This window comes from Empidonax traillii, unplaced genomic scaffold (genome assembly GCF_003031625.1).
Source record: "Empidonax traillii isolate 1590-97213 ecotype Southwest subspecies unplaced genomic scaffold, ASM303162v1 scaffold13:size3042203, whole genome shotgun sequence".
NCBI classification, from domain to species: domain Eukaryota; kingdom Metazoa; phylum Chordata; class Aves; order Passeriformes; family Tyrannidae; genus Empidonax; species Empidonax traillii.
In genome coordinates this window covers 856,427-884,029 of record NW_020955206.1, presented here as the reverse complement: position 1 = coordinate 884,029, position 27,603 = coordinate 856,427, and the positions used below count along the sequence as shown (strand labels likewise).

General features: G+C 54.6%; 1 protein-coding gene across 4 annotated transcripts; it reads right to left on the bottom strand.

Moving 5' to 3' along the window:
- Positions 1 to 573: 573 nt before the first annotated feature.
- On the bottom strand, positions 574 to 25,699 carry KIAA0513 (KIAA0513 ortholog). Of its 4 annotated transcripts, none has more exons than XM_027890518.1 (13): positions 25,567 to 25,699; positions 11,306 to 11,810; positions 10,424 to 10,523; positions 9,821 to 9,894; positions 9,629 to 9,699; positions 8,887 to 9,094; positions 8,463 to 8,503; positions 7,938 to 8,019; positions 7,273 to 7,350; positions 5,625 to 5,654; positions 3,148 to 3,228; positions 2,749 to 2,843; positions 574 to 2,638 (listed from the first exon to the last, which is right to left on the bottom strand). In XM_027890518.1, the coding sequence occupies exons 2-13, from the start codon at positions 11,665 to 11,667 to the stop codon at positions 2,589 to 2,591; spliced, it is 1,272 nt and encodes a 423-aa protein (XP_027746319.1). In that variant the 5' UTR covers positions 11,668 to 11,810; positions 25,567 to 25,699; the 3' UTR covers positions 574 to 2,588. The 4 variants fall into 4 exon arrangements, with proteins under 4 accessions (XP_027746319.1, XP_027746324.1, XP_027746309.1 ...); XM_027890523.1 differs by lacking the exon at positions 25,567 to 25,699 and adding an exon at positions 23,520 to 23,843; XM_027890508.1 differs by lacking the exon at positions 25,567 to 25,699 and adding an exon at positions 16,355 to 16,489.
- Between the last annotated feature and the right edge of the window lie 1,904 nt (positions 25,700 to 27,603).

Below are 27,603 nucleotides of genomic sequence, written 5' to 3'. Positions count from 1 at the left end.
GAGAAACCAGCCCTGCAGGGCAAGGAACAGCCTTAGCTTGGCTGTATGGAGACCCAAGGGGACGTGGACTCTGAAGCTTGGGTGGAAGATGACACTCCCAGCCCATTAACCTCAGGGAACATCTTTTTTTTTAATAGGATAATAGTGAGTAATTGATTTTTAAATACACTGAAATCAAATGTCCCGAGGCCAGAGCAGGATCTCAGCTCCGTCACCAACTCAGTGGTGACTGGCAGAGATTGAGGGCACAGGGGAAAAGAAAATAAAAATTAAATCTCCTTCATGTGCCTCTCTGGCTTCGGGGCAAATGCTAAAGCCCCTGTAAAAGGTGCATCAATTTTTCTCTAGTAAAAAATAGGTCATCAAAAGAGAGAAGATGACGAGGGCAGAACTGGGAAGGCACCAGGGACATCGAAGCCAAGCAGGAAGCATGAAGAAGATCCATTGATTAAAACAACAGTTGAGCAAAAATAATGAATTTTTAAGGTAATTTATTCCAATTTCTCTCTCTCTCACCCCATCCTTCACACAGTCCCAGACGAGAAGGGTTTATGGATATTTTTTATTTGATTTTAATTATTTTTTATAGAAAAATACACATGCAAATAATATATACTTCAGCACTGAACTTCTTTTTTCATGTTGGAAAAAAAAAAAAAAAAGAAACAAAGGAGTATTCAGGGAAGACCTGAGTGGAGACAGATACAGGGATGCCACGGGGATGGGATGCTCCAGGATGCTGAGCTGCCCATGATCCAGCACTTCCTGTCCATCAGGAAGGTGTTCATGGAGCTGAGGGGCTGCTGGAGGGACCAAAGTCTGCCCCTTACCCTGGCAAAAACCCTTCTCCAGTAACTCTCTCCAGGTTTGGGAATGGCCAAGTTAAAATTAGTGCTGGATCCATCCTTCCTACAAGACCCAGCATGGAGCCAAGTCCCATCCCCAGCAGCAAGGGAAGCCCAGCTTAGGTAAAAGCATCACTTTGATGCTCAGAAATGATACCAGAAACTAAGAGCTACATGGAAAAAAATACCATTTTATGCTATTTATCCTACAGGATACAGCTGGCAGCACGGGGAAAAATGGATTGACGGTCTCTTGAAACTTAGACTTGTGTTTCAAGATGATGTTTTTGGGGTGAGACTGAGTGTTGGACCTTTGGCTGTGCAGGGCTGAGGGTTTCTGACCCTATGGGATGCTCCTTGCAGAGGGGAGCAGCGATGTCCTCGTGTCCCCAGCGATGTCCTCATGTCCCCAGCCTCTCTGCAAACACCACGCCAAGATCCATGGGGAAAAATCAGATATGCTGCACAGTGGGAGCTGCCATCCCTTGAGCAGAACAGGAGATGTCCTTAAGACAGGGCTATTTCAGGTTTGATGGATGATCAGCTGGAGCAAAGGGGCTGGGGAAGGAGGGGACAGCTAGGAGCAGCCCGGGGAAGGAGAGCGATTAATCTGCTACCACGGTCGCTGCGGGAAGCCAGGAGGCTTTGGGAAATGTCACAATCCAGTGACATCCCAACACTGACAGGGCAGCAGGGAGCAGGATGATGTGCTTTGCTGCCTCCTCCCAAACCACGCGGTTCTCCTCTGCCTCCTCTTCCCACAATCCCGCCCAAGGCCATGGCTTTTTTCCTACTGATCCAGGCTAATGATATGGAGCAACCTGTATTTCCTCTTTGCCCAGAGGTACAGAACCACACAGGCAGTGCAGAGAAGGTTTCCCAAGGGAAGGATTTCCCTCCATCTCCCAAGGAGCTGTATCCTGAGCACAGCAGCAGCACTTTGCCAGCCCCCTCTCTGCTCCCACCAACCCCTCACACTGCCCATGTCCCCAGCCAGCGGCGACATCTCTGGATAAACAACACAATCTGAGTGATCCAGAGCCTCCCAGTGGCTGCTGCATCCCATCACCCTCCTCAGCAGCCAGGACAAACCCACGTTGTGCCAGCCCACCGTGCCTCACTATGGAAGCACATGGATCAAACTGGAGGCAGAGCCGGCTGCTCCCCCCAGCACTGGCTTCCTCAGTGGCTGGATGCAACCCCAGTGCCTGGATGTGGTCCATGCCCTCACCTCCTGCATCCCTAGTACAGCTCCAGCACCTGCTGTGCTCATCAAGGGGATGCCGGCAGGGAAAAGCAGCCTTGGATAACTCTGAATTTACCAGCATCCATGGCAGCCTTGGAAAAGCACCGAGCTGCAAACACCAGAGACCCCAACAGCCTTTCATGGTGGGGCTGAAGACTGAGCGCCTGGGGGCTGCACAGTCACTCTCTTTCTGCTTTTCCCTCGTGATTTGTTTTGCTTTTTAACTGACAAAGTTCACTTTTGGGACTGTCTACTCTGAAAATAGAGGCGGGAGGGTCTGGCGAGGGCGGGGGGCTCTTCGGCTCCTATGTCTACTGGCTGCCCTGGTGCAGCTCTAAAGTTTGGTGGACGATCATGCAGGTTTTATTGCAGCTTGTGTGAGTTATTTTTGTTGTAAGTAGCCCGGCTTCAGTCTCAGGTAGCCCCGGAGGTGGGTTTCTCTCCCCTCCCCATCCATCCGGCCACCGTCTCTCCATCGCCACGCGCCAGCCAGGAGGCTACTCTGTGGCCATCTGCTCGATGTGGTCACTGAGCAGCTTGTATTGCTCTGCAGAGGAGAAAGAAAACAGCTCTGGGAGGGTGCTGAACCACCCCATCTATGCTTCATCCCTCCAGGACCCTGTGAAGGGGGTGCACATCCCTTGGGATCTCCCCTACCTTCATCCAAATTGCCGATGGTCGCCTGCTTCTTCAGGAAGTCGCTGCAGAGCTTCTTGTTGAGGCCGAACGCCAGCATGTTGTGAATGAAGGTGCTGAGGGAGAACAGAGATGCTCTTGGTGAGGAGGGAAGGGCCAAGCTGGTCTTTCTTTCCCCCACCATTCCTCTCTCTCTCCACAGCCCCTTGTGCCAGGCGCTGGGATGGTGCTCAGCTGCAGGAGAGCACTCCCAGGCCCTTTGGCACCTGGATATTCAATATACGGGGCAGGAGCAGCTCCCAGGGGGAAGCTTCAAGCACCCTCCACACCATAAGGGATGTCCCCAGTGGGGGAGCATCTGTCAGGTGTCCCCCCTCCACAGCTGGTCCCCAGGAGGGCCAGTCCCCGCACCCTGCTCACCCCAGCTGCCCAAAGGTGATGTTCTCGTTGAAGCGCAGGCTGTCGTCACGCTCTTCCTGCGTCATGTGGCACCACTTCTCCCTGAAAGACACAAGTCCATCTGGCACCACCATCACCCCAGGAACCTCTGCCTGCTTTCTCCCATCCTGGGCCAAGTTGCTGGAGGACAGGAGGGCATCAAGGGCTTCTCTTGTGCTGGATGAGCTTGCAGCCTGCATCCATGTGCAGATCTCCTGCTCTGGGGCAAAGCCCCAGGAAAAGGTCTTATTCAGCCTTGACTTTGCCCTGAAAGGCCCTGATTAACAGCTAAAACTAGCATTGACCCCTCCAGCAGAGAGCTCACCTTCAGTGCCATTATTTCAGCAAGGGGGATGAGGAGGAGCAGGGGGATGGCCATCCCAGCAGGGCTCTGCTGAAGCCCCCCAAACTGGAAGGGGTGCCAGAGGGGGCTCCAGGCCCATCTGCAGCAGGGCTCCAACTCCCTGAACCCCGAGCAAGCTGTTGCCCAAACATACCTCCCCCTCCAACAGCACAGGGGGTTCCCATACCCCTCCCCATGGCCCCTCTCAGGGGCTGATGTGCCAAAATCCTAAAGGTGCCCTGAGGATGCCCCAGCTCCACTCTGGCTCCCTGCAACTGCAGCATTGGCTTAAAGGATGGAGGTTTTTAAGCTTTAGATTTTTGCAACCACTGCTCTAGGCAGTGGCAGGAGTCCCCATCCCAGGGATAAAGCCTGTGCCACAGGGAGGTCACTGGGGTGGTGGTAGGGGGGCTCAGTGCATGCATGCCGGGGAAACTACAGCTCCGCAGTGAAGCCAGGCCCTTCCCGAGAAGTCAGGTGAGGTTACAGCCAAGGATAAGAGGAGAAAAAGCAAGGAAAAACAGGGATAGGAAGAAGAAAAATAGCTTTATGGAGGAGAAGGAAGAGGAGAACACCAGGAGCAGAACGCACATTTGTAGCTCACGGGAACGCCAAGCAGGACAGGGAGGTCTGTGTTGGGTGGAAAGTACAGCTGGGACAAGGGGGTCTCACCCTAAATTCAGTGAGGTTGGCTTAGCCCAGTGCACATTTGTGTGGCTTAAACTGGAAGAGAATGAGTGTTCAGCCAGGCTGACCCCATGAAAGGAGTCCATCCTCGTTAACTCAGCTCAACCTGGGAGTGGGAAGCTTTTAAGCTGAGCCTTCATTTACCAGTTTATATTTATAGGGCTCTGGAAACACATACAGTATGTTTAAAAGGATTTAAAAAAAAAAAAAAAAAAAGGTGTAATTTCTCCCAGATAAAGCTCATGCTATCGAGCAAATAAAACCCACAGCCAAATGTGGAGGCTGAAAAGAGAGAAGAATCAAATTAAGGGGCTTTGAAATCTGGAAGCAAAACTTCACAGGCCCCACTGGCTCACTTACTGAAGAAACATGTCTGTAACATTTTTTTTCCTGCCTTTTTATGTTTTTGAGGGAGGAAGGAGGGATAAAAAACATTATCAAAGTGGCCCCCCCAAAGAAAAACTGGCTGTGTTTCTGGCTTATTACTGGGGAATAACATGCCTGGAAAGGGGGAAAACCCACATGTGGCTCCACTCAAAGCCTTTGATCTTCATACTAGCCCAGCAGGGCAGGCTCAGGGTGAGCAGCCCCATGCACTGTGGAGTTGTATTTTGGGGTATCCAGGAAAGCCTTGCAGTGCCTGGAACTGGTGAGAACTGTTCATCAACTGCTCAGCATCACCCCTCTTCCAGCAGCAGCATTTCCCCCCTCACAGCAAACCTGAGCAGTGCCCACTCCAAGCAGTATTTGAGTTATCCATTTGCCAATACATTCCTTAGCCACACGGAAGATTTACTGCCAGACTTCAAAGAACCCTCATCCTCTTGCTAATGCCACCACTCGGAGTGATTTGCTCTGAGATCCCATGTTCCAGTAAGGAGCAATGACTGTCCTCTGCCCCGACGCCAGCTCGAGGCACGGATAGATGTGGCTCCAAGGACATGCTCCCAATCATGACATGCAGCCCCCATTTGCATTTTAAATTTTATAAAGGGATGGCAGCATAAAAGTGCATTAAAAAACTGAAAAGGAACCAGCTTTTCCAGCTGGCAAAGGATTGTCAGCACCTTTATGTGGCAGCAGAAGCCAGAAGCAAGCGGGAAGGACAGGAGAGGGGGATGCTTTCTCCACAGAGAGACTCAGTTCATGTCTGAAACCTGCCCAGAGGATGTTTCCAGCAAAATCTCACAGCTTAAAACTATTCGTGTTCCTTTTCGAAAAAAAACATTAAAGAGGAACCAATTTAAACCTCTCTGGCCCTTTGGAGAGGGTGATGCTCATGGTAAAACCTTTGACAGTCATTCTTCCCTAGTGGAGAAAGGACCTTTCAGAGCCCCCCAAAAGACTTTACTCCCCTCCCCAGGGCAGGATTTGGACCTGAAGTGAGCATCAGCCTCTGGACACTAATGAAATACAGGGACAGACACACCTCTTCTCCTCTTCCTCCCCAGTGTTCCCTCTGGAGCGGCAGCAGAAACGGGGCCGACAAAAGTGGTGCGTGAAAAGACCATGCAAGACAGAGGGATGGAGGGGAACGGAGAGAAGAAGAGATGGAAGAAGGTTGTTAGAAGGCAAAGAGAGAGGAAAGAGAGAGAAAAAGAGGAGTTTAGTTCTGATTCCTTTCCCCCCTCCCTGCCCTCCCCACACAGAAGAGAAGAATCCTTCCCAGGTCTTGCTGCAGCCCTGGGAGGACACAACCCGGCCACCCCAGAGATGCCCTGGGCACCCCACAGAGATGGCAACAACCCCATCCCCAGGGACCCTCTGGACACTTGCCATGGCCAAGCACCAACCTGGAATTTCAAACCCAGCCCTCACCAACCACCTTCTCCTGCCAGGGATTCCAATCCTCAGTCCATCAAACAGCACCCCAGCTCACCCAGTGGCTCCTGTTATCCTCTGCAGAGGACTACAGGGAGGGTCACCATCACCTTCCAACCCCCTGTGAGCTACTCAGAGTACTCCAGGCTGCAGCTCCCAAAGCTCATTTGTTAGTCAGGCTTGTTTCTGCAGCAGAGGCAGACTCAGCCATCAGATTAATTGGGAAAGGCACCCGGAGCAGAGAGCAGCTGCCGGTGGCGTATGTCCTTGTGAGACATTTGCTGCTGCTAATTTGGGGCTTAATCAAAGCAAATGCAGTTATGGTTCCATTATTGTTCAATAGGCTCTTTCAGTGCTTGCAAGGGAAAAAAAGGAAGAGCAATAAAGAGGAAAACAGGGATTGATCGGAGCACTGAGCCTGGCAGAGCATCCCAGGGTGAGAGCCAGAGCTGCTGTGGCTTAGCTCAGGATTTGGGGAGGACACAGGGAGACTGGCTGCTTCAAGAAGTGGTGTCAGTGCTCAGAAAAGGGGCTGCTCGAATGCTCTGAGCTCGAGGACTCTCACCCGAGAGCTCAAAGCCTCAGGGCACTCACAGACAGCGGGAGGGTCTGGCTTCGAAGCAGGGAAACTGCAGTCGAGAGGAGGGAATTGTTTGAGCCCTCACTGCAGCCCCGTGGTGGAGCAAGAGATAGGCACGAGCCTGGAGAGTGTCTCACCCACCCCTGCACCCCGGCGGTCCCCATGCCCAGGCACAGCCACTCAGTGACACGAGCAGCCCCTTCCCCTTGCAGGGTTTGTCTCAATCCTCCCAGCTCTCAGGGCTGGCCCTGCTGCCATCCCCAGCTCTCATCCTTGCTGGTTATCCAGGATTGGTCACCACAGCCCTCCTGGGGACAGCAGGGACACAGGACGTCCCCTCCCATCCACTGCACCTCCCTGAGGGCTGCACCGAGCATCTCCCAGATCTGCTGGCAAACAGCACCAACAGCCTGAACCCTGCCTGGGATTTCTGGACACACCTCCAGGGCTTTGTTCTTCCAAAACCAGTGCAAAACGAGCAAGAAAACCTTCACGCTCCCAAATTCCCACGAGGATGTGGATCTCACCTGCCCACCCCACCACCCGGTGGTCGCAGCAGCTTTTCAGTCAGGGGTGGAAAGCAGAACATTTCCCCATGTTGGTTATGCTTAGGCCTCAGACCTTGGGTGGGCTGGAGGGGACACAGAGTCTCCTTTTCCCAGTGGGAATGTCCTACCTGGTGGTGGGGGATCGCTTCCTGCGCTCGCAGTGCACGGCATCAAAGAAGGCAGCATTCCAAAACCGCAGGTTGTGCCTGCAGGAGGGAGGGAGATGTTGGGGGAGGTCACCTCCCATCCCTGATAGATGATTTAGATTAGATAGAAGGAAGGGTTTTTTACAAGTAGGGTGGTGAGGCCCTGGCACAGGTTGCACAGAGAAGCTGTGGCTGCCCCATCCCTGGAAGTGTCCAAGGCCAGGTTGGACGGGGCTTGGAGCAACCTGGGCTAGTGGAAGGTGTTCCTGCACGTGGCAGAGGGGTGGAATGAGATAAGCTTTGAGGTTTCTTCCAAGCCAAACCAGTCCATGATTCTATAATCCCCCCAAGCCTGTCCCCAAATCCTCCCATGGCCAAGCTCACTCACTTCTCAGGGGCCAGGAGGTGACTCAGGGATGGTCTAAACAAGTCTGGCAGATTTGACCCGTTTTTGGACCAGCTCTTTTGTGGTTGTAAACACACTCTCATTAGCACAAGGGATGTGCCAAAGCCCAAGGTCACCTCTGTTAGAGGCAGTAGCTTAAAGGCACTCATGAACATCTGGAGAACATGTGGGACAGGAGGACAAACCCCCTCCCCATGGAGTCCACTGCCAGGCAGGAACCAGCTCGCCCTGGGGACTTTACCAGATCGGCTGCTGCTTGAGGTGCATGTACAGGTAGATCTTCTCTCCTTTCTTCTCCTCCTCCTCTGGGCTCTGCACGGAAACTGAGGGGACACAGTCACATGCCACATGAAGTCTGCATGACTCCCACCTTCCCCCCCAAGCAAAGATTTTGTGTTCCCCCCCTCCCAGCTCAGCAGGCGAGAAGCAATGATGGTTTGCAAACCAAACAGTCATCCTCAATACATCCACAGCAACATGAAGAGGAGCTTTGGCTGCTTTTTGTGGGCAGATATTAGCCCACTAACACTCAAGGGACTGGACCACTGGTTTGGCAGCACACACAGCTACGGGGGAGACTGATGCACCACAAAAGCGCAGGGCAGTGGATGCCCAAACCTCTGCAGCCTGTGACACTGAGGACAAGCTCCTTGCAGGACAAGAATTGTGATTGTTCTAAAACAAGGAACTCCAGCATTTCCAGCCATCTCTCCTTCCCCCAGGGTGCCTTGACAATGCCCACTTCAGCAATCCTAGCTCCACTTACCCGTCGTCTTCAGCTTCTCCTTCGGTTTGTCCTCACCTTCTCTGTGGTACGGAAAACAGTGTCAGCTCCCAAAAATCCTGTCCCCCCTGACAGCCCATGGCACCCCTAGTGAAGGGACCACCCTCATTTGAAAGACCCCCAGCTCCCATGCCACTGTCTCTGAGGCCAGAAAGGTGACCAGGAGATGGTGGTGTACCTCCCAGTCAGACCCAGGACAGAGACGATGCAGAAGACCACGATCCTGGAACCACATAACTCCACGCCCAAGGGGCACAGGACTCCCAGACCATGAGGTGGCAATGACTAATGCACAAAGCATGGGACCAGGCTAGAGACCACCTTCCCATGGCCAAGGTAGCCCAGGAGGTTCCTGTCTTGGTCACTGCCCCAGCCCACCCTGCCCACCCAATGGAGTGGTACCCACTCGCTCTTTCTGGCAGTAGGACCCTTCAGTTTGGTCTCCAGGCCCCCAAAGAAGCCCTTGACGTTCTCTGTCTTGGCTGATGTGTTTTTCAGCAGCCGCTCTGCAATATCCTTCTTCTCTGCCAGCCACGTGTTCGCCGACTTCAGGTACGAGTCGATGCTGCCCGTGGGCTTCTCCTTGGCCTCCAAGGGCAGAGCGTGGGGCTTGCCTGGGGGAAACACATCAGGAGCTCAGTGAGTTCCACGGTCCTGAGTGCTGACAGCTCCCGGGGGACCCACTCCCAGCTACAAGATGCGCCATGAAGACCAGGAGCATGGATGGAAACATCCAAGATTCCATCCCACCCCAATTCCTGTAGATATTTATCCTCATCCACATTTTGGACAGAAAATCCAGCCCCCCATGGAGGAGTGGCCACCACACACCAAGCAACAAGCCAAGGTGCTTTGGGGCTGGGGTGTTCACATCCCACCCCCAGGGTCAGGGAACGTCTGGGGGTTGTCACATACAAACAACCCTGGCTAGAATGCCAATGCCAACAGCAATGACAAACCAGCATCCCCACGAGCTACCAGGTTTCCACAGGTTCTCAGACATGGAGGCTCTTTTCTACTTGATATCAGTGTCACCCAGAACAAGCCAAGCTGGGGTGCCCCTCCACCATGCTACCCATGCACAGGGCTCATGTCACACAGGTCCCCAGCACCAGCAAAGCCTGCACAAGGCTGCAGATGCCTCTCACCTATGTAGTAGTAGGTGAAACACATGGTCATGAGGTTCTTGGCAGGGCTGAAATCATCCATCTGGTGACACCTGGCATGGAGGGAGGATTCAGTGAAGACACCCAGTGATGGAAACTCAAACAGCCTCATGGCTCTGATCTCAGGGGCTTTTGGTGGTTGCAACAAAGCCCCAAATTCCCCCCATGACTTACTCAAAGAGCACGAGGGCGAATGATTGCATCAGGCGGTAGAAGGTCTGCTCTGAGACGCACTTGGAGTTGCAGCGCTGCAGACACAGAGCCCAGCGTTCAGCACAGCAGCAAGAACAGCCTCAGCCCACCCTGGGACCTCCACCATGGGACACAGGCAAAGAGTACACACAGCTTGGCTCCCCCTCAGAAACAGCGGTTTGCCTCTCTGGATGGCTCTTTTAGGGAATAGGGCATTTCCAAGTGCCGGTGGGATTTAATTTTAAATAAAAGAAATTAATTCTTTCTCACATTGCAATAAGTACATATTCAACTGCCTCAAGATGCATTTATTTACTCCTGTACTCCCTGTACTGAAGTTCCTTCCTTTCCTCAAGTTTCTACCCTCCAAAAATACTGCTTTGGGGTACGGTTAAATTCCCCTTGCCTGGTTTGATCCCTGTATGGGCCATTCACTTAAGAGCTGGACTCAATGATCCTTGTGGGTTCCTTCCAACTCAGAATATTCTGTAATTCTTTGTGTGATTCTGTGATTCTGACCCTCCTGTCCAGGTTGTTCCAAAGTCTAGTGCAAGACCCCCGCTCCCTCCCCATCACTCCCCTTACCTGGGCACTCACGTATCTCGCAAACCACTCCCTGCCCTTCCCGTTCTCACTGCTGCAGAGCTCACCAAACCTGGCCTTCTCCTCTTGGTCCAAATCCTCTCTGAAATGAGGAAAAATTTAAAAAACATCATTAAAGCTGAGGATGTGACCGATATCACCCATCCAACCAGCAACAGCTGTGCTCCCCCTCATCATCCCTCAGCAGCAACATCCCGGCACTGCGATGCCGGGAGGAAGGCAAAGGAAGAGAGGGAATGGAAACATCCATTTTGTCATCCCTCGGCTTACGCTGCTCTTTTATTCATCCCTGGCAGGGGGGAAACCAAAGGCAGAGGGAGAAGGGAAGAGCCAAGGACAGCGTGAGCAGAAACTGAGCTCCAGAGACAGGCGCGGTGCCCCAGAGCGAAAACAAGCCCTGTTGCTGCTCATCACGCTCCGTCTGCTCCATCCTGCTTGACACGCTGAGACACCGCGTTAGGGAGACCACAGGGATGGGAGCTGGGGGGATGCAGGGCTGGGGGCAGAGCCAAGGGCTGCCTGGGGGGTCCCAGGGCATGTGTGAGCCACCGGCATTTGCACAGGCATCAGCAGAGACATGAAGCGGGGAGAGGAGATGGAGACCCTTGGCATAGTGAGCCCCTGGCACAGGAAAGGGGACAAAGAAGAGGGGAGGGAAGATGGGGGCGGAAGATGAGCTGGGATGTGCCCAGGATGTGCTCAGCCAAAGCCTGCATGCTCCCTTAGCTCCGAGGCTGTGCAGCAACAAGCTGCATCAGAAGGACACAAACTGAAGCTCTCGGAGTGGGAAAGCAGCCAGATCTCATCCCATGGGATGTTCCCTGGCAGCAGGCTCAGCAGCACTCACTGGCCCTGCTTGCTTACCCCCCAGTGAAGATCTTCTCCACGTAGTGCCGGATGAACTCCCGGCGCTCGGCCATCGCCTCATCCCGGGCCGACTCTGTGCTCTGGCTGGAGGAGAAGGACTCATTGGAGGAGGAGCGGCGGTAGCCACTCCAGTGCCTGGGGGAGTCACCCATGTCATTCTCGCTGTCTGCCGACTCGGTGGCATCACTCTCCTCCCCGGCCACATCCCCTGTGTCCACCAGGTGCCCGTCCCCTGCATCCCCCGGGTGCCCATTGTCACTGGGGGCAGTGGGAGGAGCGGGCTCTGAGGGGTCGCAGGCAGGCGTTTCGGCATCAAAGTCAATGAGGTTCCCCACAGGCACATCCACAGGGGCCTCCATGGCTCTCCTGGGGGATGTGGTGGTGTTGGGGGGACTTGCTCCTCGTCCTTCTGCCCCTCACTGAGGCATCGAGGCCATCGCAGGCAGGATGCTGGCTAAGGCAGGCAGGACCTTCTGAGGGGGGACAGGTTAGCACAGGACATCTGAAAGACAGAGGGAGGACAAAAGTGAGGACAGGTCCCCAGAGAACCACCACCATGGACCTTGGGCAAGGCCACCACCTGTGATGTCCCCAGGATATCCCTCACTCAGCAGTGGAGGGACAAGACAGGGACACACCAGGCAGACAGGGCTGGCTGCTCTCCATCAGCCACGTGAATCAGCAAACCCATGCAGTGCTCTTGTGCTTTCAGCACAGTTTGAGAGGGTTTTCCATCCTTTAGCCCAGAAAAGAGACAATTTGAGTCCAAGCTCCATATGTCATATTCGGGATGTGACATCTCGCGGCCTGACGGGCAAAACTGGGCTGGCGTGAGCCAGCAGCTGGCAACACACTGGGGATTCTCCAGGGCAGCCCTGGAGAAGCACCCTCCTCTCTCCTGCCCTCCTCTCTGCTCATGGGTCTGTCTGACCCCATTTGGAAATGGGATCATCTCTGGGGTGGAGCATCCCAGCGCCAAACACACACTGACTTAAATGGGGAATGGAAAGGGGATGCTGGACACAGCAGAAACTGTAATGGGATGAGGAAATAGGGTTCTGAACTGCAAATAATCAGTTTTGGCATCCAACCCAGATTGCAAAGGTCCTGCAGAGGAGGTACAGAGGCCACAGGCAGCTCCACTCCAGCAGCATCTGCTGGTGATGGACTGCGATGCTCCAGCACGTACCCATCCCAGAGAGCACCACAGCAGCTCTGTGCAGCAAAAAGGGCAAAGAAAGTGCTGCCCTGAAACTGCTTCTTCATCACAGAGTCACTCACGTCCTCTGCAAGAGCATTTCTGCCCCAGGAGGTGGCAAATGATGGTGTCTGAGACGGGACCCCGGTACAAGGGGCCCCCCTGCAGCATCCGGGCATGGGGTCAGCACAAGGTGGCACAGGAGCAGAGACAGCAGCACAGGTGACAGGTAACAGTGACAAACCCAGCACGACAGCAACACTGACACAGCCCCACTGCCTTCCAGGGAGCTGAACCTAGGACACAGGCAAACAGCCCCAGAGCAAAAGTACCCAGATTTATTAGCATACCCCAAAGGACAAATGTCCAGTTCATCAGACAAAAAAGAGTTCAAAATAAAACCAAATCTGACGTGTTTCACTGAGCAGAGCACAGTGTCCCTAAGAAAATAACCCCTGGGGTGCAGGAGGAGCACCTTCTTCCTCTTCCTTCCCATCCCCAGGGACCCTTTGGGGCAGTGGGGTGCTGAGACCCACAGATTAGCAGGGGAATGAAACACTGAATCCTCACTGAGCATCAGACAGCTGGGAAAATCCCTTGTCCCAGAGTCCCCAGGGCTGAGAAACGGCAGGGACAGAAAATCAAGTCACCTCGGGTGGCAGTCATGTGGACACCCGCATGCACCCAACACAAGAGATCACCTCCCCTTCCACTGGCACCTTGCTCTCCCCCCTTCCCTCACACTGAAGACACTCTCTCCTCACACACACCTAAACCTGGGTCCTGGGAGAGCCACATGGACACTGCTGATCTCAGAGAGCTGCCAAGGCTTCTCCCTCTGTTGGGAGAGGAGCAGCCCAGGGGCTGCGGCACAGCAGGGACTGGCAGGGTGCCCATGGGGAGCCAGCCAGCTGCAGCCCAGCTCGGCATTCCCGGCAACCTGACCCCTCCAACCACCCCTCCAGCTGCAGGGACCTCGCTGTGATCCAGCTGTCCACGTACCCACCCATCCATCCATCCCTTTGCCCCCTTCCCTTCCCTCTTCCAAGGCAGTTACAAAGTCCTGAAATGAAGATAAGCTTTAAGGATCTCCCAGCACCCCTGAACTCTGCATGGTTTCCCCCTGGAGCTTTTTCCATGTGTGCTAGATGCTGAGGTCAGGTTTGATGCAGGACCTCAGCAACTCACACCTGGGAAGTGGGATCCAATCCCAGTTTGCTGTGTTGGAAATCTCGGAGGGCAGCAGAATTTGGCTAGTCTGAGGCCCAGTTGTCCTTACTTCCCAGACACAAGGCTTGGATCCCAGTGAGCTCCTTCCCACCCTGTCCCCAGAGCTGGATGACAAACTCAGTTAATCCCTGTTATCAGCTCAGGCTGTGGGTGACATCCCACATAATGACAGTGCTCAAACCCTCACTTGCATCTGCATCCTACATGGAGATGGTGCTCCAGCCTGGAGCTGTCAGGATGATTAAAAACTGTAATTAAAGTGAAGAAACCTCTGTCTCTCTTCTTGTAGCTGCAGGAGTCCATCCCTCCTGTCCCTCTGCTCCCTGGGTGCTGGATGGCACCTGGACATGTAGTTCAAGGGCTCTGAGAGCTCCTGTTGATATTCAGCTCCAGGAGAGGGGGAAAGACACAATTAATATCCTCACAGGACTCGTCTTGGCAGTCCAGAGAGGATGGCTCTGCTCCCTGGGACACTGCATGGACACAGCCACGAGCTCCGCAGAGATCTCTGGTAGTGCATCCATGCCCTGCCAAGGGCTGTGGATGCCAAGGGCTGTGTTCATCCTGCTGCTCTGCAGGGGTGAGAGATGCTCCCACAGCACGTGGGCAGCATCTTGCCCTGGCCAGGGCAGGGCTCGGGCTGCTCTGCAGCAGGGGTTGTTTAAATACATCCCACGTTTCTGCTTCTCAGCTGTGTCATGGGACAAGTCCTTCCTGACCTGTGGGAAGGGGGTCAGAGCATTGCTGCCTCCTCCCATCCCATGTCCTGCTGTCCTGGAGAGGATGCAGCCCCAATGCAGAGGGACACACAGGGAGTCACCACTGCTGGAGGGACAGGGAAAAGTGCCATTTCCCAGTGCTGGCACTTTTCCACACTGCAGCCCACCCTGGGGATCCACACTTGTCCCATCAACCTGTGCACAACACACCCAGGCCCCGGGGGCTTGTGTTGCCCACCGTGCAGCTGGGACATGGAGTCTGACGTGGGAATGCCACTTGCTCCTGCTGGGGACACCACACAAGCATCCACCTCACTGCACCCACGGGTCTGTCCCAGCCAAGCATGTGCCACGGCGGGCGCTGAGCCAGCCCGTCAGGGCTCTGCAAAGGCACCGTGGGCAAAGCTGTGTGCCTGCCAAGGAAAACTCCCTGTGCCGTAAGGGAACAGCCTGTTTCCTCCCAGGGAACTGGTCAGTCTTGTTCCCCTGTGTCTCTCCCACAGGGAGAACACCCCAGCAGCGGGGTCATGGCTGAGGGACGCAGACCCATTGAGCGCCAGACCCATCGAACCACCCTAGCTCCGGAGGTACGGCAACTCCCCCCTCCCAAAGCGCCCCACGGACGTTCAAACACACAAACCTCCTTGCTCAAACACGGGGACTTTGGAAAGCTGGAACTCCCCCACGCTGGGTCTGCCTGTCCCCGCTGCGGATCCGCTCTGCTCCCGGCGCTGGCAGCAGGGACACGCTCTCTGTTTGTCAGGGCTCGAGACGTGCCCTCGCCGAGGCGCAGCCGTGCTGCAGCACTGCCCAGGAATTACAGCTCTGCAACTTCATAAAGATAATTCCCCGAATGCCAGGGGGGCTCTGAGCTGCGACCCGCGCTCGGCTGCACTGGCACAGGCGGAGCAGAGACCGCACACACTTGGTGCATGTCAGGGTCAGTACCCAGCTCTGCCCTGAGCCTGCACTGGGGTCCCTATCCCTGATGCAGGAGGATTTTTGGCACGTGATGTGTGTTAGCTGACTGGGTCTTTGCCCAGTGGCATCTCCTCTCCTGACCCCAGTGTCAGGGTGCTGCTGCCGGGTGGGCAGCACAGGCAGGATCTTTCCCCTTCCCAAAACCAGCTTTAACCCACACGGGGCACTGCACAGAACCATCTCGCTCGGCCCTAATAACGGAGCCATTTCCAGGGAATCTGAAGCCCAGCAAGCTCCCAGCTTGCCCCGCTTCCCAGAGAGCCCTTTCCCCCCGCTGCCATCAGACACCAGATGGCAGCTCCCCATTCGCCTGGACTTCAGAGGGGAATTAAATGTCTCTTGAATAGACCTGCGCTACGTAAGCCGGGCTTTTGTGCCGTGCAGCAGCACAGCCCGTACAGCCCCCACTACACACACACACATCCCCAGGAGCCCCGAAACGCAGCTACTTATTCTGCAATTCCCATTTTCACCAGCAAAATTTCATCCCGGGGGGAAGGCCAGGCTGTATTTTGGAAATGAGATCCCCAAAAGGCACGGGTGGTTTTCCCTGCCCCGAACACACTCGGCCCCCCACTCCCACGGGTGAAGCTGCCTCCAGCCCCCGTGGATGGGTTAAGGATGCAGCCGCCACGGTAGCACAGCTGAAGCCTTTTGCCGGTGGAGCCTGGGGGACCCTCGGAGCACATGGGGACCCTCCATCCTTGCCGGGGAGGACGGATGGATGCATCCAACCGATGTGCCCAGTTTAAAGGGAGGTGGGTGCTGACGGAAAAGCAGGTTACCACCACCCGGCGTGAGATGGGGAAAGAGGACGGATTAAACCCCAGCCGTGCCGAGGCCTGTCCTCGCGCGGGGTCACGGCGGAGCTGCTGCCCCCTGTCCCCGTCCTCCCTCCCTCCTTCCCTTCGCCTTTACCTGCACCCAGGAGCCTCGGAGCACCTCGGCTCGCCGGTGGGTCGGCAGCATCCGGCAGGGCTGTGTCCGGCGTGGGCGCCGGCGGTGGATGCGGGGCAGGGACGATGCGATCCCTCCCTCCGGAGCCCCGGCGCATCGCGGGTGCCCACGCAGCACGCACGGCTGCGCGCACAGCCCGGCTGGCGGCTCCCGGGAAAGGCAAGGGAAAAAACTCATTGTGTAATTTGGCCACGGCTTTCACGGCCGGCCGAGCACCGATGTCTCTCCCGAGAGCCGCGCCGGCCCCTTTTCCAGCGCGCAACCCCCGAGAGAGCAGTGCCCGCCGGGGGGAATCCCACACCGAGACCATCACCCCCCAAAAAACAGCCTGTGCAATGGTCCTGTGCTCTCAGACATCCCAAATGTTAACCAAAATCAGGTGGCGTCCCCATCAAAGAGGAATTCCCCAGCCCGAAGCAGTCTGTGCACTCAGATATCCGACACAGTAACCAAAATTAGGTGGGGTTCCCCTCGAAGAGTTCTCTTTGAGAGCAAAACAGCCTGCCCAAGCACCTGCGTATGCAGATATTCAAAATATTAACCAAAATTAGGTGGTGTCCCTGCGAAGAGGAATTCTCTGGCCCAAAACAGCCTGTCCAAGTCCCTGCACATGCAGATATTCAAATATATTAACCAAGATGAGGTGGGTCCCCATCAAAGGGAAATTCTACCACTCAAAACAGCCTGTGCAAGCCCCTGTGCATAACGACATCTGAAATATTAACCAAAATTAGGTGGAGTCCCCATCAAAGGGGGGGGTTCTCCGGCCCTTTCCATCACCTTTAGCTGGTTTTTAAGCCTCCCCATCACTCAGACCCCTGAGGACTGTGAGTTACCTGCCCTGCTCCTCCCCGGGTGAGACACTGGGTGGAAAAAAAATGCCAAATGAGATCAGAGGGAGGAAAGTCCCAGTGGGGAGGAGGAACTGGGTGCTGCAGCAATGAGGCAAGGGCAGTGCTCAGGGGAATTGCTGCCTGCTTGGAGAGCAGCACCACTGGGGGCCAGGAAAGAAGCTGGAGATGCTCCAGAGAAAATGATCCAAGGTTTTTGTGGCAAAAGATGGGACAGAGGGAAAGGATGAGAATCCTGGGAAGGATGTCCCAGAGTGGCAATTTTGGGGTGCTCTCAATGACAAAAAGTCTCTAATACAAAAAGAATTAAACAACCATGTAGAGGAGACCACCAACCCCTCTGCTTCTGCCCTTGCCAGTATCTGTGCCAGAGCATCTCAGCCCTCCCAAAAGGACCAAGGCAATGCCTGCATTAGCCCACCAGGTCTCTCTGAAGGTTTGGGGGAGCAGCAGCCCACTCCAGGCAGTGGAAGGTACTCCCTGACAACGAGGGGAGGCTGTAATCACCCTCCTCGTGTCAGCCCAGTATCCTTGGTCCTGCTTATCCTCCCTGCTCCAGCATAACCCCAACCCTGAGCAGAGTGCTTTTCTACACATCAGAGCATCCCCCATGGACAGGGAAACATTGGTTGCTGACCCAGCACACCCTGAAGGACTGGCAGCAGTAGCCTGTCCTGCTCTGATCCCCCCAGGGAGCAAAAACCAGGCTTGACTGTAGGAACAGCATCCTCCCCCTCTGGAGATGCCTTGGGGGGATGGCCCATGGGCAGCAAACTGTATGAACCCAGGGAAATATTGCTGGGGTGAGGATTGCAGCATCCCTGGCAAAGCCTGGCCAAACCCAGGTGCTGCCACATAAGGGCACCCTTGGAAAAGAGTCAAAGTCCTCCGTGGGCTTTCCAGTCCTCTGGAGCCAGGCAGGAGTGAGGGAGAGGAGTGAGTCATTCCTGCCATGGATCATCCTCGTCAGCAGAGCTCAGATGGTGCCAATTAGTGTGAAACTGCTCATTGCCCTCTTCAACCCCACACGAAGGGGATGCTGCCCCCCTCCCCCCCCCATCGTCATCACATCAGCCCACGGAGGAAACAAGGCGCTTGTGACACAATGTTTTAGCTCAGCAGAAATCTGAGAGCATCACTAATCGACTGTCTGCCGGGGGTGATTATTATAATTAAGCCAGACTTCAGAAATTGCAAGTGACTTGTAAAAACACCTCCCAGATCCCCAATTTTTATATAACAAAATGGGGAGGGTTTTAGTGTCTCTCCCTTGCCAGCTCTCACTGGTTGTGTTTTCATGTGGATGCCTGATCTTTATTTATTTATTTATTTGTATGTGTTGATTCTGCTGTTGACCCAGGGTTTGGAGCACGGGAGATGGAAACTCCAGCAGTGCACCAGCACACATGCTCCTGGCACCTGGAAGTGTTCAAGGCCAGGTTGGACGGGGCTTGGAGCAACCTGGTCTAGTGGAAGGTGTCCCTGCCCATGGCAGGGAGTTGGAATGGGGTGACCTTCAAGGTCCCTTTCAACCCAAACCATTCTATGATTCTCATAAGTTTTGCGCCTCCTCCATCTGTTTCACCTCCACCTCTCTACCTCAATCCACAGCCCTTCCCAGGAATTATTCCACTTAACAAGGTGCTGGGAGATCACTTGCCCTGTTACTCTGCCATGGCTGGAAGCAGCCAAGGACCAGGGCAGCCCATTTCCACCAAGGGTCATGTTGGGTTATCAACCCTCCTGCACCCATAGGAGATGCCCACAATTTTTCGAGGAGCTTGTGGAAACCACTCCAGGGTGGTTCCCCCTAAAACACGCTCTCCAAGCTCCACCCTCAGCCCAAAATTATCCCCCACAGCATCCCTGTTTGGCACCCACCTCCCTCCTCAGTGCACTCCAGGGGCACCCATGGCCCCACCAGCGCTGGGGCTGCAGCTGCAGCGTTGGCACAGGGAGAGCTGCCTCTGACGTGGGTGTTCATCACTCCCTTCCCTTTCTGCAGACAAAGGCTCCGGGGGTGGCTGTGTCTGTCACACACACCATAAGTGTCCTATTTTCCCTTCCCCATCACAACACGGCACGGCTCCAGCAGCAGCAGTGACACAGCCGAGCTCGCATCTGCCAGGGATGGATCTCCAGCACCAGGAGGGGGGCAGAGAGGGGGGTGGGTGCTGGGCAGAGGGTGACCCCCCCACCTGCTCGGCAGCTACAACAGGAAGCAGCTCTTTTGTGGAAGTTACCAAGGTATTGGGAAATTTTTTGCTTCACGCCCTTGCGCAGCGGGGCCAGGAACAAGGGCCAGGGGAAGAGCTGCAGCTCTGGGAAGGAGCCAGGGTTTGGATGGCAGAAGGACCATAGAATAATAGAGTATCCTGAGTTGGAAGGGACCCAGAAGGACCACCCAGCCCAAATCCTGACCCTGCACAGCAATCCCACCCTGTCCCTCAGAGCATTGTCCAAACGCTCCTTGAGCTCTGTCAGCCTCGGGGCTGTGACCACTGCCCTGGGCAGCCTGGTCAGTGACCACCCACCCTCTGGATGAGGAACCTTTTCCTGATATCCAATCTAAACCTCCCCTAACACAATTTCATGTCATTCCTTCAGGTCCTGTCACTGGTCACCAGGGAGAAGAGGTTTGTGCTGCCCCTCCACTGCCCCTCATGATGCAAAATCCCACTGTAAGGAATGGGCAGAGCAAGAACAGGGAGAAACAAAATAAAAGCTCTGATAAAAGCCCCAAAGCCAAGGTCCTGTGACACCAGTGGCCAGGCTGGCCCCACAGTGAGGGCTGAGTCCCTCAAGAGAGGGGCAACTCCTCTGGGTAGAGCTGTGCCACCAGCACACCAGAGCCAAAGCACACAGAGAGAGACAGGAGCAACAAGATACTTCAGCATCACCAAGTCTCTTGCACAAGGATAAATCAATTTGCATTAAAAAGACCCATAACATGAAACCATCCAAGCCTCGAGGGATACTCACCCTCCTCGATCCCATGGGCTAAAAGATTTGGTTCAGATTCCCAAGACAAGGAAGATGTCAGGTTCCTGGCGCCAATCTGTCCTCCAGAGCCCTCTCCCAGCCCAGACTCCCCTGCCCAGCCCAAGAGCTCCAGGCCACTCCCTGAGCCCTCAAACCCAACACCCCAACACCAGCACAATGCAACAGAGTGTTGCCACACCACGCATGGTTGTGACAGGGTTGCTAAAAACCTAAATAAGCTGCTCTTCCAGACTGGCCCTCTGCAAATCCCTCCTAATCCAATCTGGTTTATGGCATTAAGTTGGACCCTCCTGTACTGAACGCCCCTGTTTGCACAGCACTTGGGAAAATCCTTCTGTTTCCTTATTTCTGGTTGGCTCTCCAAGGCAGAAGTCACCAGAGCTTCCTTCTCCTCATGTGTGGAAGTGGCTGAGGACAGGGATATGCCTACACTCCAGCTTCACATCCCACAGGCACATCACCTGCGTGTCACACCACTGGAAAACCTCCCTCTGTGCTGGTGTGAAAGAGCCAGACACAGCCAGGAGTTCTCCTTTGCTGAGATTTATGTATTTTTAAAGAGTTGTCTCCACCTTATCCAAGCACAGGGGAAGACCTGGAGGGGTCAAGCCCTGTGCTGACCTCCAGCTTCTCTCTAAATCTCAGCTGGGACCCAGGTTACAAACCAAGCCCCAGACCACGGCAATTTGGTGTGTTGTTCGCACAGAAGATGCCAGAGCACATGGATCTGTGTTGGGCTTGCTGTGCCCTCCCTGAGGCCATCCCACATCTGTATCCCATGTCAGGGGGACACGACTTACCCTCTGCTGAGCAAAGCAGAGCTTGTCGCGGGCTGTCAAAGCCACACAGCTCTGTGATGCTAATTCCTTTAGGGAGGAAAAACCCTTCCCGTGTCTCCCCGGGGTCCTCTCAGTGAGCAAACATCTGTCACAGCACGTGTGCTAGAGGAGCTCAGCAAGGCAGGCTAGTGAGGATGAAAGTGTTATAATTACCCTCAGCCTCCCCGGAATCTGCAGAGCACCAAAAAGTTATGCCATGGAAGAGGAAGCCTGTTTTTTCTTTCCTAAAAGGAAAGCTGAGCCTATTTTTAGTGGGAGACACAGATGGCTGAGCTCGCACAGCCTTGAGCAGCAGGACTGGGGGGCTCCTCTCCCTCTGCTTCCCCTCCAGACACACCCAGATCATGTTTGGCTCCACCAAAATCTCAGAACAGGAATATCCAGGGCCTGTGCGGGCATTCGTAACCACCATCGCTTCCTGCAAGTCCACATGGCCCTGGAGAAGAGCTCCAGGGGAATTCAATCCCGGTAAACCAGTCCCTGAGAGCATGGAAAACCACACGTGGTGTGCCAGCAGCAGCAGAGCTGGGAGGAAGGAGGTTGTTTTTGATCCCTCCCGCCTGTGCCAGGCAGTGGGATGGGTGAGGAGCGGGCGTGGGGCTGCTGGGAAGGCAAAGGTTGCAGCTCAGTGTTCTGCTGTCCCAGTGTCACAGGGCTGGGGACCTCAGCAGCATCATGTGGTGGCTCCCAGAGCAGCATGGAAGGAGCCTTGGTGTGGCAGGATATCCCTTGGTTCATGCAAACCAACGGGATTCATGGGGAAAGGCAGCTTGGGACTGCAGCTCAGCACTGGGGAAATACCCCACTGTGCCTCCACCAGCCTCCCCAAAACAAGCTGTTGGTGACACCTGCAGTGCTTGTGACTCTTCAGCACTTGCCCAGCACACCTCTTGTGTCCTATGTCCCCTCTCCCTTTCCCAGCTCAGTTACTAGGAGCCGTGGGTAAGCATCACCTCCAACCACACCGTCTGTCCCAGACAGAGCACGGTCCCTCACCACTGCCCCACACCCAGGAGAGGAGGTGGGGGGAGCCCCAGGATCCCCAGAGCATTTGGGCATGAGCACAGGATGAGTGCAGGGGATGCTCAGGAGATGCAGAGGGCACAGCGCCAAAGGGAATGTCACTGGCTCAAGGGGACAGATGACTCAAGCCCAGAAATGCAGGTGTTAAAGGCATGACGTGCTGGCAGAGGACTGAATGCTATTTTCCTGGGTTTATTTCCTGACAAATCCTGACAAAGACCAGGATTCCTGAACAGGCCACCTCACTCACCCTCTCCTAAGCATCCTGCTCAGGTGTGACCCCCCTGCTTTCCCCGTTCTCCTTCCCAACATCACCAGCACCTCCGCAATCCCCACCTTGCACCCAGAGCATCGGCATTGCCATCAACCGCCCTGGTCAGCAGCAAGGGGCAGGGACAGAGGGGACAAAAGAACCATTGCATTTCCAGACAGGGAATCACTGTACCCCCAGGAAACTCCATCCCTAATTGTTTTGCACTAAGAGCTTCCAAATTCATGAGCAACATAACCGAGAAGAGGATAAAAGCAATTAAATTAACTCCAGGAGCCGTGAGAGGCAACTCCGCCTCACAGTCCTGCAGCTCTCTGTGATGCAGCATGTTCCTGCCAGTGGGATCAGACGGGATAGGACAGGTTGAGATGGAATGGGATGAGATGCCACCCAGCCAGTCACCCCTGAGTGACATTTCTTAACAGAGACCAAATCAACCCAAAACAAATTCATTTTGAGTTGGGTTTGGAGCAAGTTGATCTTTAAGGTCTCTTCCAACCCAAACTGTTCCATGATTCAATGATTTTACTTGCACCCTCCAAAGCTGCTTCCCCAGCACAACCCCCCACGCTCTCTGGAAGTGCCTTGTGCACTGTTATTTCCTTCCCAGCTCCAGCAGTGACTCCCAGCTCTCTGTTTGTGTAAAGCTCCATCACATGCCGGATAACAGCCCAACAAGGAATTTATAAATATCGTCTTTGGAGGCAGTAATTGTCACTCCAGCCATCTGTTAAACCAGGACCAGGCAGAAGTGGAGGGACAAATCCAGGGAATGGATATGTCACAGCAGTGCTCTGGATGAGCCTCTGAGGGGGAGCAGGGGAGACTCCACAGTGTGGGGTCTCATGGGAGCTGCACTTTGATCACTGACCCCTGGGTTTGCCCGTCTCACCACCCAAAAAAACCGCCCAATTTCCAAACTACACCAAATGTGCCAACTATTACCATTCCACACCTCCTCCTTGCCAGGGGGGGTGCAGGTCAGCACCCAGTATTTCCTCCCAGCAGACTCGAGCAGCTTTGCCAGGTTGGGATCAGCTGTGACGCAGGGTGACACCCACCCTCCAGGTGCCCCAAGGGGTCTCTCCAGCCCTAGCCCGCTCCCCAGGTTGCCCTCCAAGCCCCAAAATGCCCTTTACCTTCAGCCCCTGGACGGTGCCTCCTGGAGCTGCTCCTTCCCAAAGTGTCTGGCAGAGGCAATGCCGTGCGTGCCCAGTCCCGGGCAGACACAGCCTGGTGTGACAGGGGCAGTTCCGCCACCATTTACCGGTGTCCAATGATTAATTAAAGCTACAGCTGGCAAAGTAAAGGCCAAACAGGGTGAGGCCGTGATGCACCTGGTGCTTTTCCCTCTCCCCGGGTGCCGCCCCGCTGCCGACGTGCCTATGGGAGCTCCCGGAGGCACCGTGTGCTAAAACACAGCCACAGGCAGGACTGGAAAGACCTGTTGGTGCTCCTGCTGCCAGAGCCACGAGGACACAGGGCTGGGGCAGGAGGTGTGGCAAAGGCCAGGAAAGCTGGTGTCACCACCCCTCGTGCTGTCACTGACACCCTGTGCTTGGCAAAGGGTTGGAGACACGGTAGCAGCTGGCTGGATGCATCCCACATGGAAGTCCAAACCTATTTAACCCCCTGGGAGGCTGTGCTCATGAAGGGAATGCAACCATTTAATCTGTCTGGAGGTCCCTGGCCTGTGGCTGGAACCCCCAAATGCTTGAGCAGTAACCCCCCCATCCCAAATCCAGAGTCAACGGGATGCCCCAAGGCAGCTGCTTCTAATCCCCCTCTCCCACTGCTCTGACTGCGGCACAAAGTGCCTGAAAACCAGAGCAACCAGGGGGAAAAAAACAAGAAAAAAAAGGGTAAAAAAAGGCAGCTTTATTTCTCCCTGACATTTAATAACCTTTATTGTCCTCTGAGCGGCAGTTTCCCATTCCAAGAGCCAGCAGCACGGCTGATCTTCCTCCAGGCTGGAAGCTCTTTGGAGCCTGGCAGCTGCCCCATCTCCTCACCCTGCACCGACAGCCAGGAACCCCAAAGGGTTCAAAAGGCACAAAACAGAAGGAAACGCTGTGGGATGCTGGGATTGGGCTGTCTCTTCCGGAGCTCACTGTAAACTCTGCAGCCCTGCTGCATCCCGCAGCTCCGGGATTCACCCCACAGCATTCCCAGGCTGCTGGGGGGTGTTTTTCAGCACTGAGGGTGTACAAAAGATTCCAGAGACACAGCAGAGCATCTGACACGACGAATGAGGTATTTACCAGGCGAGGGGGAGAGTCCCTGACAACTCGCAGGAGGCAAAAGCAGGAATTAATGGTGCTGCAATTCCCACTGCCTCCGTCATTAGGGAAAGAAAATGCATTCGAGCAGCCTCACTCAAATGCACAAAGTAATTTGTTTTGAATTTAATGTCATCCTGCTTCCCTGAGATGGGCTGAAGCTGGGAAAAGCCTCTGGTTGTATCGGCCATGCATCAGGGAAGATGGGAAGCAAAGGAGGGGATTTGAGGAGTTTTATAGAGGGAAAAACTCAGCTAAACCTGCGCCGTGCTGGTGCTGCAAGAGGCTGTGGCCACTAAAGTGTTATAGACATCATCACCCAGAGCTGCTGGCTAATAAAATTCCTAAAATCAGCTGAATATTGAATATAAATATTTTATGAAGGGTATTGGGAAGGTTTTCTCTTGCCCACCGAACTCTGCACCACTAAAACCAGCATTGCCATGTCCTGCACGAGACAGCGGCGTTGCCTCACCTGAAAGCACAAGTTTTGGGGCAGGACAGGAGAGGGAAACCCCAGTTTTACCTGGGATTTAATCCTCTGCTGGAGCCCTGAGCTTTGCACAAGGAGGTTGGGCTTTTCCCCAGCATGACTTGCTGTGTTTCCTCCTCAGGGCCTCTTGTTTGCGCAGGCAGCTGCAAACGTTTCCTCCTCCCGGTGCCACAAAAAGCTCCGGGGGGAGCAGCCCGGATGGGCACCCACATTCCCGACTTCCCAAATCCCCAAAACACTGCTTATTCAGGAATCAGATCGGCTCAGATCATCCCCTCCCAAAAACCTGCAGAGCCCCCCTGCATCTCCTGCTTCTGGCTTTTAATCCAAGAGCACGGCGGGGCCGTGTCAGGGTTGGTAATTCAAGTCAAATCTCCAGATGCTGCTGGAATACAGAAATAATAAAATACAGACCTGGGGGTCCCACGGCAGCAAAATCGCTGGGTTTTTTCCTCCAGGGCTGGAACAAGGAAGAGATAAACCACGCTTGTTCCAGAGCACAGGCAAACAGCTGCTTATCACCACGTTTGCAGCCTCGAGGCTATTGAACAGTGTCAGGAAAAGTATTATTCCTCCCCGCTCGAGGGAAAGTTTCTATTTTTGGCCCCTCCGTCACAGGGAGCTGCTGCCTGCACCCGCTCTGGGCTGGGAGAGCAGCCAGCCCTGCATCCCCCGGGATCCCCGCAGAGCCCCTTCCTCCCTGCTGCCAAACTTACCGGCAAACAGCTCCATTTTGGGTAAAATAGAGACAGTTTTGGTAAAAACTTCAGTTTACCTTGGTTTGATTTTGGGTTTTTTTGGTTGTTTGTCTTTTTGCCCTTGAAATGGCATCGCTTCTGAGAGATCTCGTTGGCATCCCAGGAGATGCTCGCCTGGCTCAATGGTGTGATCCAGCCTGGGGAAGAGAAGGCTCCAGGGAGACCTGAGAGCCCCTTCCAGTGCCTAAAGAGGCTCCAAGAGAACTGGAGAGAGATTTTGGACAAGGGCCTGGAGGGACAGGACAAAGGGAAATGGCTTGACACTTCAGGGCAGGGTTAGCTGGGATATTGGGAAGAAATCTTTCCCTGTGAGGGTGGGGAGGCCCTGGCACAGGTTGCCCACAGAAGCTGTGGCTGCCCCATCCCTGGAAGTGTCCAAGGCCAGGTTGAATGGGGCTTGGAGCAATTTGGTCTGGTCCTTACCTGTGGCAGGGGGTGGAACTGGATGGTTTTTAGGGTCCCTTCCAACCCAAACTGTTCTGGGATTGTATGATACCTGAAGGGCAGCTGCAAAAGGACAGAGCCAGACTTTGTGCTGGACTTTCCAATGACACTTCAGGGGGTTCAGGATGTAAAGTGGTGGATTCTGTGTCCTTGGGGGGACGGAAAAAGCCTGAGCTGATCAGAGCCAGTGCTGGTGACAGCCGTGCATGGTGGGTAAGACACCGCCAAGTCCTTCTGCCAACACATCTGTGACACTCTCCTCCCTGCACAATTCTCTTCGCCAGAGAGAAGAGATCCATCCAATTCACCTCTCCAAAGGCTCAACTTCCCAGATCTCATCAGCTCACCTCAGCCACAGAGCTCCCACCAACCACTGCAGTGCCCAAACCCAAACCGTCAACACATTGAAGTTTCGATGATTACTTTCTGTAGAACTGCGAGATCTCTAATTGAGGGTAAAATTCCATCCAGGGTGCATTTCAGCACTGAAAATAGCACAATAAATTAGCTCAGCTTTTTCCTGGTTGACTCAGCTAATCCTTCAGCCGCCGACAGACAGATTTGATTGTATCGTCTCTCCTTGGGCTCACTTAACGCCAAGGCCAAGTCGTGGCAGCTGCAGCAGATCTCTGCAGAGCTGCTGCCTGCAATATATAATCTGCCTTTATTTCTGGCTGCACCACGGCTCGGCAGCAGAGCTGAACAGAGGTCGCTCCCGCTCCTGGCTTGATTTATGAATATGGATTTTGTTGGTTAAGCCATTAGGAGCGGTGATGGAGCAATTCCGCCTACATCCTGCTTGCCTCATTTGGAGCCCGCTCCGCAGAACATTCCCCGTGTCTTCCCCCTGCAACGCTGTTCATGCAGGGAAGATTATATTAAGGCTTTGTCTGTAATGCTGTAATTCCACCTTGCCTCCCTGAGCCCTCTCCAGGGGGAAACAACCCAGCCACAGGCAAGGAAGCGGCTGGGAAAAGAGATTGCAGGGGACTCGTGCCCAGCAGAAGAAGCTGATATCCCACCCTAGACAGTTAAAGGAAAGTGTTAAATCTGCCAAGACCCCAGTGGGGACCCTGATCTGGCTGTTTGTGTGGCTGCCCCAGTGCCTCCATCCATCCCAGGGGACTTGGGGATGCCCCAGCTGGGGTAGCCGGGGTGGGGGGATCCATCTGGCTTTGCTCCGCAGGCAGCTCCCCTGGGAGCAGCACTTACAGCCCCCAGGGCAAAGCACAGGAGAGGAGAGTTACCA

What these genes read in the sequence shown, in the direction of transcription:
- KIAA0513 (XM_027890518.1), bottom strand. Translation starts at nt 11,667, where the DNA reads ATGGAGGCCCCTGTGGATGTGCCTGTGGGGAACCTCATTGACTTTGAT. An exon ending in GGAGAAGCTGAAGACGACGG is followed by an intron (nt 8,020 to 8,462) that starts GTAAGTGGAGCT and finishes GTGTCCCCTCAG; the next exon opens with TTTCCGTGCAGAGCCCAGAG. An exon ending in ATCACCTTTGGGCAGCTGGG is followed by an intron (nt 2,844 to 3,147) that starts GTGAGCAGGGTG and finishes GTTCTCCCTCAG; the next exon opens with CACCTTCATTCACAACATGC.